At 41.3% G+C, this 13,291-nt stretch overlaps 1 protein-coding gene and 1 pseudogene across 1 annotated transcript; both read right to left on the bottom strand.

Annotated features, from left to right (window-relative positions):
• Positions 1 to 5: 5 nt before the first annotated feature.
• Positions 6 to 13,238, bottom strand: LOC114475181 (polyubiquitin-like; the record flags this gene model as incomplete). Its single annotated transcript, XM_028465833.1, has 2 exons — positions 13,031 to 13,238; positions 6 to 433 (listed from the first exon to the last, which is right to left on the bottom strand). A coding segment is annotated over exon 2 (420 nt), but the record flags the coding sequence as incomplete, so codon positions are not given.
• Positions 8,548 to 13,022, bottom strand: LOC114475179 (polyubiquitin-like; annotated as a pseudogene).
• Positions 13,239 to 13,291: the final 53 nt, after the last annotated feature.

The following is a 13,291-nucleotide window of genomic DNA, read 5'->3' as shown; positions in this document are numbered from 1 at the left end:
GTAGTCTCCTTCTGGATGTTGTAGTCGGAGAGGGTGCGGCCGTCTTCCAGCTGCGTTCCAGCAAAGATCAACCTCTGCTGGTCTGGGGGAATGCCCTCCTTGTCCTGGATCTTGGCCTTCACATTCTCAATGGTGTCACTGGGCTCAACCTCAAGGGTGATGGTCTTGCCAGTGAGGGTCTTCACAAAGATCTGCATGCCACCACGGAGACGGAGGACAAGGTGGAGGGTGGACTCCTTCTGGATGTTGTAGTCGGAGAGGGTGCAGCCGTCTTCCAGCTGCTTTCCAGCAAAGACCAACCTCTGCTGGTCTGGGGGAATGCCCTCCTTGTCCTGGATCTTGGCCTTCACGTTCTCAATGGTGTCACTGGGCTCAACCTCAAGGGTGATGGTCTTGCCAGTGAGGGTCTTCACAAAGATCTGCATTGTTACACCTAGAATAAGACACAATATTAAAATATAATCCAATACTTAATGTCTGTAAAATATATATTTATTAAGGACACACCAAAAGTATTTTGACTGCAATACACTTCTCATCTACATTTTGGATAACTACCTAATTTATTTTTAATTATATTACAGAAGACAATTGTAACCCACGTCATAAAGAAATGTATTATATTTATATTATTTAATTATATTATATTTAGCAGAAGTAAATTTATTACATCTACTCCAGTTATTTATATACAATATTATTTCACCGCACTAATAGACTGCACTGACGTCACTCATCCACACGCACACACGCCAGCCAATCACAGACCAGTATCCTCGTATTAACAGGAAGCATGAGATACGGGAGGAGAAGGCTTGAATACGGGAAACGATCAAGCAGCAGCTGAACCCGCAGCAATTGAACGGTAGCACGCGCACCCGGTGCTCAGCAGACAGCACTTTACTAACTGTGCAGACCAGCGGTTGTGCCTTGCACCTGACAAAGGAGCGATCGGTAGCAGAACGGAGGACTTTGTATAGGCGACTCAGACTGCATCGGTGAGTGCTTACGGAGACGTAATCGCTACAGCGTCGTCGTGACAAACTTTTCCTCCTCTTCTGCTTCTGATTTATATATAGTTTGAAGTATGAAACATTTTAATATGAATGTATTTATTGCAAGTTAATGATAAGCGCTGCATTGATTGCTCATAATTTACATTTAAATGTTTCTTAAATTATATGGTGTACCTTAATGATTGATGCACCTATGGACTTTGACTGTGCACAGAGGCGAAAGAAACCCTTTTATTAAATGTGGCTTATTTTGTATAGGCCAGGTTTTTTAAACCCCCCCCATGGAACTAAAGATGGTGAGCTACCCACGGAGATGACGTAGTGGACGGTGAACTGCAGGTCTACCAGAGCGGTAGGACCACCGCACCGATCCTCTTACCAGGAACGCACAAACTTCAATCCTACCAGGGTGGTAGGATCAACTTTATTTAATTAGGTTCTCTTCCAGTGGACCAACCCAACGAACTTCAGTCCTACCAGGGTGGTAGGACCAACTTCATTTTTCGTTTGAGTGGAACTATTTTTTTTTTTTCCCCAGGCTGTGACGCCTTATGAACTGAGCTAAATCCCAGCGGGTGAACTCTAGTCTGTTTTGAGACCACTTTTGTTTATTATTATTTTCTGTAATATAATAAATCCATGGTACTTATTTTCTATAAACAACAAATTGTCTGTCTATTCTCTGCACATCTTAGTAATCATTCCCAACTCACACTTGAACCTAGAAACTAATCTCAGAGAAAAAAATTATTAACCAACAGTAAATGTACAATTGGCTACACAAAGCTGTGTTAGGGTTTGACAGTAATGCAACTAATGTGATGAAACACCAAAATATCCATTAGTACTGCTTTCAGTAGATTAATAATTGAAGCATTAAGCCTGATCAGATATAATTAGGGGAAATCAACCATAAATTCATGCAACTCATTATCAGATATAAAACATTGAAGATTCAGCAGCAGTTTAGATTGAACACTATGTTATTTTTTCTTTTTAGAATAGAGTGACCCAGATGCACATATATATTCTAGGGATGTCCCGATACATCAGCATGAATCATCCATGCTTTCATGACTCATGTTGTAGTGTGGAATGTAAGAAAAGGTTTGATCAAGTGATGTTACTCAAATATAGAATAGTAAGCAACAGTAGGTATGCAAAAATTGACCAATTTATTATTACCAATTGTTACATGCATTTTAACCTTACACATAATGTCTACAGTACTCCACAATTAAACAAATATATATTGGAGATTTTAGATGTCCAATAAAAATCAGATATATCATGATCAGATCAGGACACCTTAATAAATATGACATAAAATCAGCCCATGAATGTGTAGCTATTTTAAAATCGTCTTTTTTTAAAGATTTAAATGTTCATACTGAAGCAGATTCTAGTGTTAATATATTTAATGTTTGTAAGGCATTTGTTTACAGTAAGTCGGGATTTGTTTTATGTATTCATCTTAACTGTGATAATTACCAGAAATGATCAGAATACGTTCTGCTAGATTCACGGCTATTGTTTTTACAATAAAAAGAACATTCAAGGTGTATGCTTTAAGTTATATATAAATCGGGATCGGCAGTCAGGCTTTTTAAAGATCGACCAGATCATTGGGATCCGTGCACCTTTATTCACTAAAAAGATTTTAAGTTTCATTTATTAAGTGACGTTTCATTTCGTTTAAGCAAAGTGTTTCAAAATAAGTTGAAACGTAAAAGAAAAAGTAGTTCCCAGCCCTTCTCATTCTCTGCACGTAACTGGGCAACTAAGTCCCTCAACTCCTGCATCTCTCCCTCCATGCCAAAACGGTAATACGAGAAACGCAGGAAACGAAAAACTGAACGTCTGCTTACCAAACGCCAAAAACCACCTACGCGTCCACGGGAGGCCTGCTGCTGCTTTGCTTGTGCCTAAAATGACAGTAAAAGTTAAACTGATACACACAAAAAGTAACACTGGGACACACGTCTTTGCTCTCAAAAACCAGTCCTGTTGACCAATGCCAAGTGTGGCAAAATGGAAAGATTATTAGTAATGACAACGCCACCTTGGGAGTTTCACCCAAGGAAATGAAAATATTTAAAAGAACATAGAGTACTTAATTATTTGCAGACAAAATAATAAATGTATAACCCAAGGCACTCAGGCCCGTTGATTAAAGGAGCTTCAGACGTGTTCCCAGTTGAACATGTTTATTACAAATATGCATTTTAAAAACAGTCTTTAAAAAACAAAAGTAAATTAACAACAATGACCAGTGCTGAGGCTTACCAGCGTGGAAACAATGGTCCAAAGTGGGGGATTCCAAGAAAATACACCCCTAAAAGGTGACAACCCTCCACCAGGACCACCACTATTGGCTCTCAGCAACTGAAATAACAAACCAGAGGTTAAACAAGTATTTTACAAAAGAGAAATAACAGCTTGATATCAACAATAAAAGAGTACACTAAATGGATTAATGTAGGCAGAAATAAAATACAAAATATAAACTGAGTAAATAGACAATAAACAGATCAAATTTTATTAAACTTAAATATTATATAAAGATACCTGTGATATCAGTTCAAACCGGTAGCCACAGGTGTGGCGTGGGGTGCTGGTCAGAGTTAGGTACATGTCGGAACAAGTCACGGGGAAGTCCAGTCCCCCAGCACGGGGACACAAAGAGATGCGCTCCAGCGCAAGAGAGAGCGAGGAGGGCGCACACAGCCACAGCTTTCAGGGGATGTCACAAGCACTGAAGGAGAGCGCGCACCAATGGAGCAGGAAGCAAGGAGAGGCGTACACAGCGGTAACCCAGAGTTTTCAAAAGCTGTCACACATGGAAGGCAAGTGCACATCAGCACCACGGAGAGCGAGCGCGGGCACCAATGCAGCAAAAAACCCAAAGCTGCTCTGGTGGTTAGAGAGCGATTCACAACGGGAAACCGGGAAGTGGGCGGGTCCCCAAGCTGACAGTGCAATGAGGAAATGACACCCAGCGTTCCCCTTTTATACTGCCCGCCCAACAAGGAGACCAATCAGAGGGGATTTTGTCTGCAGACACCCTAGTGCTGCTACATAAACAATCAGTACATGCTAATACAATACTGAAAATAATGTTGTGTTATCCTGGGTCACGAGGGAAACTATTGTTCCAAATGCTCTTTTTGGAGTGTTGCCCAATACACTTTGTTTTCTCTCAAACAAAAAGGACCTCTGGCAGCATTCTTAACCCTTCTGGCCAGGAGGCTGATTCTGATTAAATGGAAATCTCAGCCCCACCTACACGTGTGGATTAAAGAGGTGCTTCATTTCCTCAAATTGGAAAAAATTAGGATCTGAGAGGTCAAAAACTTGAAACCCCTTTTTGTCATATGTCAAAAGCACGAACTGAAATCTTGAACTGGAATAAGTAACTAGTCTGAAAAACCCTGTGATATTTTTCTTTATGTAATATTGTCAACCTTGTTTCTTTCTTTTTCTCTTAATGAGACACATGCAAGGGGAGGGATATGGGTGGGGGTTTAATTGTTTGTATATGTGTTTCTCTTGTTTTTTTTTTAATTGTTTTTTTAAAAAGAATATATTTTCTGTATGGATGTTTCTGAATGGAAATACTGTTAATATGTAAAAGCAATAAAGAAAGTTTAAAACAAAAAAGAAGAGCATGAAAAGCAGTTAGATGGATTTCTGAGTGTATCCTAAACCAGACCCTCCCCTAAACAAGCCATCCTACAAAAGTCACTCACTCGTGCAGTCCCAGGAGAAAAAGTGGCACATATTGTGCAGCTGTTTGTTAATAAATGTGACTATGTGGCTTACTGCAATTTTCTTTCTGGTTAGACTTAATTTGAAATTAAATTATGAAGATTTAATATTGTATTTTGCCATTTTGTGAAAAAAATTAAGATATTGAGTTTTGGTCAATATCACCCAGCCCTATAAGCTGCTAAAACAATAATTTTTCATTAGATAAAAATCGAAGTGTAGGCCTAATAAATAATTTATTCAAATATGATTCACTCCAAAAAGAAAGGAAAAAGGTTGAATTTGCTGCTTTAAAGTTTGTTTTGATATCCATGTAAACACCTATTGATATTTTTGAAAAGGTTTCATGCATTGCCTTGTGGGATGTGGAGTCCCGGAGACTGGTTTTTTACTCATTTATTGTTACCTTATTCAATTAGTGAACATTTTTGTACCCATTTTTAGATATTTTGTAACAATCCATTGAGGGCTCGAAAAAAATTTTGACAACAAAAAAGTTTAAGAAATCACTGCCAAGGGGGGCGCTCGTGAGCAGCGACATGTGAGGACGTGTAGCATTGTTGCCCTGCAGGGTTTCACCAATTTTTTATAAATATATGTTACTATCTGACATTTAAGCGCTACCTGCCGTCATCTGAAACCCTACTGCAAATACCAGTGCCGTGTGAAATATCATTTTCGCAATGTCTGGATCTAAAAGCTCCAAAAAGGCGGAACTCGCTAAAGCAGCCGAGGCTGCTGCTACATCACCGGATACGGCTAAGCTAATGGCTGCGATAGCTAACTTGGAAAAAACTGTTGTGGAAAAGATTAGTATGTGGAGGCCAAAGTAGAAATCCAAGTCGCAAACGCTCTACGAGACCATTGACTCCCTCCGCAGTCATTTCAAAGAGCAACTGTATGGTGTCCGGACGGAATTATGTGCAAAATAGACCCGCTAGCCACTAGCTTCTCCGACCACCAGGCCCGGCTAACTAGCTTGGAAGAAGCTACAAACACATACTCCGATAGAGTGGTGGTTTTGGAGGAAGAGGTTCACAGTTTGAAAGAGACTGTATCAGCCCTTGTGAATAAAACTGAGGACCTGGAGGGAAGACAATGCCGCTGCAACATACGAATACTTGGGGTAAGAGAACAGTTTGAGGCCGGGACACGACCTGTTGCTTGTGTGGCTAAGCTACTTCAGGAACTTTTGAGCTTGGATGCGGCCCCCACACTGGACGCGGCGCATCGCAGTCTACAACCAGCCCCGGTGAGAGGACAGAGACCCAGGCCGCTCATTGTTAAGTTTCATTACAATCAAGAAAAACTGGAGGTTCTACGCAAAGCGGCGAGGAACGGGCCCCTGCTCTACAATAATGACAAGATCCTCATCTTTCCGGACCTGCCGCCTACAGTAGTGAGGAGGAGAGGGGCGTTCAAGGATGTGAAGGAGTTGCTCCGCGGCTGTCAAGACGTTAGATATGGTATGCTGTATCCCGCAAAACTGAGGATCTCCTCGCCTTTGGGGGAAAAGTTCTTTACCGATCCAGTGGCTGCTAAGGACTACACCATGAAGCATTTGATGCAGAATGGCAGACAGGATGAGGGCTGAATATAATATAATGATGGGGAACTCATTGGTTCATAATGTGATTGTTAATATAATTGTTCTCTCTTAACCCGCATATTGTAGAGTAGTAAGTTGGATGGCAGTGTTTGATGTCATACCGTATTTTGTCAGTTAAGTATTTTTAGAAACCTTTTGTTCCCTGCTGAGGGGAATGTTAGTATTAGAACGAGTTACATGTTACATTTAGGCTCTTTGGGGGGTGGGCTGAGGCTGTCTCCTCCTGCGTGGAGGAGACAGCCTGTGGGGGTTGGATTTCTTACATTGTGTGTGTTTTTTATTTATTTATTTATATTTTTATTTTTTTATTTTATTTTTTTTTACTCCTTCTTTCTTTGTTTACTTGGCTGCACTCACTTGCTCCATACAGATGTTGCTCCACACCCACCATGACTGCCCATACTCAGTGTGAACATGGCCACCTCCTCTAATCCATTGCAAACAGGTGGGCCCTGTTCTACAACATTTATTACATGGAATGTGAAGGGACTTAATAATCTGGTCAAACGTAAAAGGATTTTTGCTCATCTTCAGACCTTTGAACCGGACATTGTCTTTTTACAGGAGACACACCTGCGCCCCACCAGGGTTAATAAACGTCGTTTAACTGGTTTATACAATTGTACCATTCGGGCTTGATTCCAAGGCCAGAGGGGTCGCTATACTTATTAATAGGAATCTCTCTCCCTTTTGTTGTGTTCAAATGGTAACACATGATGTCAATGGCCGTTTTGTCATGATTACAGGTAAATTACACAATACCCCGGTCACATTATTAAATGTTTATGCCCCTAACTGGGATAATCCACAATTTTTTAAGAAAATCATTGGCCTATTGCCTGATTTCAATACTTCCTATTTGATAATGGGAGGGGATTTTAATCTTGTACTTGATACAAGTCTGGATAGATCGAAGGCGCGCAAATCTGCAGAGATTTCCAAGTCAGCCTCAGTTATCAATTCCTTTCTCCAAAATTACGGTATCTCTGACCCACTGCGTGCAACCGAGCCCGTCGCAAAATAGTATTCGTTCTTCTCCCCAGTACACCACTCGTACTCTAGGATTGATTATTTCCTATTGGATAATTTTCTTATTCCTAAAGTTGCCAAATGTAAAATATCATACCATTGTTATTTCTGATCATGCACCGGTTCAACTAGATATTACATTTCCGAATTCTTGGTGCCGGTGCAGCGGGTCTGGAGATTTGATTCAACTTTATTGTCTGATGAAGAATTTTGTAAATACTTAACGTATCAAATAGATTTTTTTCTGGACCTTAATGATACCCCAGACATCTCAAATCCATACTATGGGAAATCTCTTAAGGCATACCTGCGCGGCCAAATTATCTCCTTGCAGCCCAGATAAAATAAAAAACGTTTTAATCGACTTAGGGAACTGACTGAGCTTATAGCAAACCTGGACTCACAATATGCTAGTAATCCACTCCGGATCTGTACAAACAAAAAACTATTTGCTGCAATCTGATTTGAAAACCCTTTCATTAAACAGACTGAGAAACTTTTGCTCAGAACAAGACAAAAGCTATATGAACACGGAGAAAGAGGCCAATAGACTTCTCTCGCATCAGCTGCGTCAGTCGGTCCTCAGATAACTCAATACCTGAAATCAGAGTAGACTCTAGTCGAACAACAACTGACTCCTAAAGAGATTAATACAGTTTTTAAGACATTTTACCAAAAACTCTACACCAGTCAGACTGCAGGTTACTACAAACGATATTGATTTATTTCTAGGTAGATTAGATATTCCTACAATTGCGACAAATCAACAGGAGTCACTTGAGAGACCTATATGCATAGCTGAAAATTTTAAAGGCGATGGGTCTCTTGCAGAGCGGCAAAGCGCCAGGTCCAGATGGGTTTTCGTGTGATTTTTTCAAGGCATTTGCAAATAAGTTGGCACCCCTACTTTGTGATATGTTTTTAGAAATACATACAAATAATAAGTTGCAGCAAACCTTGTCCCAAGCCACAATCTCTGTGTTACTAAAAAAAGATAAAGACCCTCAAAAATGTGAATCTTATCGGCCAATCAGTCTACTAAATGTGGACTATAAAATTCTTACAAAAATGTTTGCACTCCGCCTTGAAAGTATCGCTCCCACAATCATTCACGAAGATCAAACTGGCTTTGTTGCAAATCGACAGTCCTATTTTAACACTCGACGCTTATTCAATGTTTTGTATTCTGACCACTCCACAGATCAGCCTGAAGTGATTGTCTCTCTCGATGCCGAAAAGGCTTTTGACTGTGTGGAGTGGCCATATTTGTTATCGGTCATGAGCAAGTTTGGTTTTGGGCCAAAATTCATATCATGGATTAAGATTTTATATTCAGTGCCACTCTCCTCAGTTCGGGACTAACAATATTGTTTCAGACTATTTCCCACTATAATAGAGGTACCCCGCCAGGGCTGCCCTTGAGCCCCTTGCTTTTCGATATTGCAATCGAGCCTTTGGCTGTGGCACTGTGTTCGGATGAAGGTGTTGGGGGGATTAGTCGAGGAGGAGCTATTCACAAATTATCTCTTTATGCGGAACGACTTGCTTTTGTACATATCGGACCCGGCGGAATCTATCCCGAGAATGTTGGAACTGCTTGCCTCGTATGGCCGCTTGTCAGGGTACAAGTTGAATCTGGGAAAAAGTACACTCTTTCCCCATAACCAGCTAGCTAAAGACCTGGATTATATAAATATTCCATTCAAAATTGAGGAAAAATCATTTACATATCTGGGGGTACAAATTTCCAATTCCTATAACAGTCTTTTTAAATATAACTTCACCCCCGCTTCTTGATAGAACCAAAGCGGATCTGTTGCGCTGGTCAGCTTTACCCATCTCTCTTGCCGGGCGTATTAATACTGTTAAGATGGTCGTTTTGCCTAAATCATGTATCTTTTTCAGATGCTGCCTTTATTTTCTTCCCAAAACAATTTTAAAAAAATTGATAGTATTGTGACTTCATTTATATGGAATCAGAAAATGCCCAAGGATTCGGAAATCCAGATTACAGTGTTTCTAGAGCTGAAGGTGGCCTTGCCCTACCAAATTTTATGTATTACTACTGGTCAGCTAATATTGTAGAACTTTCCACCTGGCTACGCACATTTAAAGAGGGTGGTGGCCCACTTTGGTCTGTAATGGAACTGGGTTCTAGTCCTCCAACCACAACCGATAGCTCTAATGTGTTCCTCATTGCCATTAGAGGGGAAAATAAAATTCACGAATCCATTGGTTTAAAAGCTCTCTCAGTATCTGGTTTTCAATGTCGTCGCCACTTTTCCTTCAAACAGATCCTTATTTATACTCCTATTACTTCTAACCCTTCTTTTTTACCAGCCTTAAATGAGTCGGGTTTCAAAATTTGGCAAACAAAAGGGATTGTGTTTTTCAGGGACCTGTTTATTAATGGCTCATTTATGTCATTTGAAGACTTAGCAAAAATTTTGATATTCCCAGATCTCACTTTTTCAGATATTTACAGGCCCGTAGCTTTGCATCAAAGCATTTCATCACGTATCCAAACAAATCACATGCTTGCCCCCTTGAAGACTGCTTGCAGTTACAATCTATTTCCAGAGGACAGATTTCCAAAATATACAATGTGTTGCATCACATAGACCCTACTTCTTTGGCTGAGGTGAAGATTTCTTGGGAACAGGACCTAAACGTGAAAATATCTGATGATACCTGGGATTTAAGTATCGGGCTCATACATTCAACGTCCATCTGCATACGACACTGTTTGATACAGTTTAAGGTTCTTCACCATTCTTATTTCACTAAGGCCAGGCTTGATAGAATATACGGTACCTCTGATGATGCGTGCCCAAGATGCAAACAGTCGCCCGCCACCATGAGCCATATGTTTTGGTCCTGTGTGGCACTGGGTGGGTTTTGGGGTTCTATATTTGATGCTTTCTCACATGTGTGTGGCAGAAAGATTGATCCCAATCCGATTACCGCAGTGTTTGGTGTTGTCCCAAGTGGACATGGATTGACTACGTACCAGACCAGTGCCATTGCCTTTTCATCACTCTTGGCCCGCAGACTCATTTTAACAAAGTGGAAGGACGTACAACCTCCTTCCTTTATTCAGTGGGGACGAGAGTTGATGATGTGTCTGCAAATGGAATATTTAAGGTCCAGCTTACGTGGGTCATAAATAAATATCATAGGACAAGGTCGCCCTTCATTGCTTATGTTGAAGGTTGCCTTTTACTTGAGTGGGATGTGTAAAGCAAAATTCAATCATTGAGGAGTTGGGTTGTGCAGCATATTGTATAGACACATGTTTTTTTTTTTTGTTTTTTTTTCTTCTTTTGTTTTGTTTTTTTCTTTTGGTTTTTGTTTTGTGTGTGTGTAATCTATTTTTATGGGTATATTTTCGCAAGCTTAGGGCTCATGTGCCGCTGGTTGGCATTGTGGTGTAAATCTCTGTAAAATAAGTTTGAACAAGCCCTGATTCTTTAAATGTTTGTTTGTATAAAAATGAAAAATCTTTAAATAAAGTGTTCCAAAAAAAAAGAAATCACTGCCAAGTGATTTATACAGACTATACTTGCTTACAGACTGAAGTGATGAAATTGGATGAAAAAGAAATAAGGTTGACGTCAATCTATTTTAATTGAAAAATCAATATTAAGATTTTTTACCACTACTTACAATATATTTACCATGTGTTTGACAACCGACTAATGGCAGTACTAAGAGGGCAAGGATTGTCTAGTATGAAAATAACAAGATGCAGAATAATAAACCATAAACTTACTGTCAATTTGCTTGATTTATGGGCTTAGGATCCAATTTGATTTGAACTTTTAAATGGCACTGTGTCAGACAATGGAAATATACACATCTTGATTGTTCTATGTGAAACATTAGCTGTTACATTGTAACCTTAGCATGAGCTGAAGATCAACTCTGTAAAAGATGTATCTAGAAACATATCGCCATCTCTTTGGCCAGTAGACAACAGCCAATTGTGTCCCAACAAAAAACCTGTTACACTTACACTTACTCACTTTCTATTTAGAGCATTAGATTTAAAATTAAAGACTGCTGATTACTCTGAAGCTCTGGAAATTGACAATATTGGTATGCCAGCGCCATCCTCTGGGATCCGGTAGCTTTGCATATATAAAGAGGAATCAATTTGTTATTCCAAAACAATGTTCAGCAAATCTCACTTTCGAAGAATCAAATTTGTAATGTTCACCTATCAAGTTCAACTGATTTAATGGTGTTGTATACAAGAATGCAATATACGTATGCTCGTAAAAGTTTGAATTTGATCTTGAACACTAAGTTCACATTCTTGGTTTTAAGATTTTTTTTCCTATGCTAAAAAATGGAAACAACTTGCTTAATTTTCTCAGCTTTTATTGGGATACTTTAAAAAAAAAAAAAAGCTAATTAAACTGTAATCGACAATCTCGACAAGACTTGAGAAGGATGACAGCATAGATGGTGACTCCTTCTGGATGTTGTAGTCAGAAAGGGTGCGGCCGTCTTCCAACTGCTTTCCAGCAAAGACCAACCTCTGCTGGTCTGGGGGAATGACCTCCTTGTCCTGGATCTTGGCCTTGATCTTGGCCTTCACTTTCTCAATGGTGTCACTGGGCTCAACCTCAAGGGTGATGGTCTTGCCAGTGAGGGTCTTCATAAAGATCTGCATTCCACCACGGAGACGGAGGACAAGGTGGAGGGTGGACTCCTTCTGGATTTGTAGTCGGAGAGGGTGCGACCGTCTTCCAGCTGCTTTCCAGCAAAGATCAACCTCTGCTGGTCTGGGGAATGCCCTCCTTGTCCTGGATCTTGGCCTTCACGTTCTCAATAGTGTCACTGGGCTCAACCTCAAGGGTGATGGTCTTGCCAGTGAGGGTCTTCACAAAGATCTGCATGCCACCACGGAGACGGAGGACAAGGTGGAGGGTGGACACTTTCTGGATGTTGTAGTCGGAGAGGGTGCGGCCGTCTTCCAGCTGCTTTCCAGCAAAGATCAACCTCTGCTGGTCTGGGGAAATGCCCTCCTTGTCCTAGATCTTGGCCTTCACGTTCTCAATAGTGTCCACTGGGCTCAACCTCAAGGGTGATGGTCTTGCCAGTGAGGGTCTTCACAAGATCTGCATGCCACCACGGAGACGGAGGACAAGGTGGAGGGTGGACACTTTCTGGATGATGTAGTCGGAGAGGGTGCGGCCGTCTTCCAGCTGCTTTCCAGCAAAGATCAACCTCTGCTGGTCTGGGGGAATGCCCTCCTTGTCCTGGATCTTGGCCTTTACGTTCTCAATGGTGTCACTGGGCTCAACCTCAAGGGTGATGGTCTTGCCAGTGAGGGTCTTCACAAAAATCTGCATGCCACCACGGAGACGGAGGACAAGGTGGAGGGTGGACACTTTCTGGATGTTGTAGTCGGAGAGGGTGCGGCCGTCTTCCAGCTGCTTTCCAGCAAAGATCAACCTCTGCTGGTCTGGGGGAATGACCTCCTTGTCCTGGATCTTGGCCTTGATCTTGGCCTTCACTTTCTCAATGGTGTCACTGGGCTCAACCTCAAGGGTGATGGTCTTGCCAGTGAGGGTCTTCATAAAGATCTGCATTCCACCACGGAGACGGAGGACAAGGTGGAGGGTGGACTCCTTCTGGATATTGTAGTCGGAGAGGGTGCGACCGTCTTCCAGCTGCTTTCCAGCAAAGATCAACCTCTGCTGGTCTGGGGGAATGCCCTCCTTGTCCTGGATCTTGGCCTTCACGTTCTCAATAGTGTCACTGGGCTCAACCTCAAGGGTGATGGTCTTGCCAGTGAGGGTCTTCACAAAGATCTGCATGCCACCACGGAGACGGAGGACAAGGTGGAGGGTGGACACTT

Source organism: Gouania willdenowi, chromosome 14 (genome assembly GCF_900634775.1).
Source record: "Gouania willdenowi chromosome 14, fGouWil2.1, whole genome shotgun sequence".
Classification (NCBI taxonomy): domain Eukaryota; kingdom Metazoa; phylum Chordata; class Actinopteri; order Blenniiformes; family Gobiesocidae; genus Gouania; species Gouania willdenowi.
The sequence above is the reverse complement of the archived record's forward strand: the minus strand, read 5'-3'. Positions and strand labels throughout refer to the sequence as shown.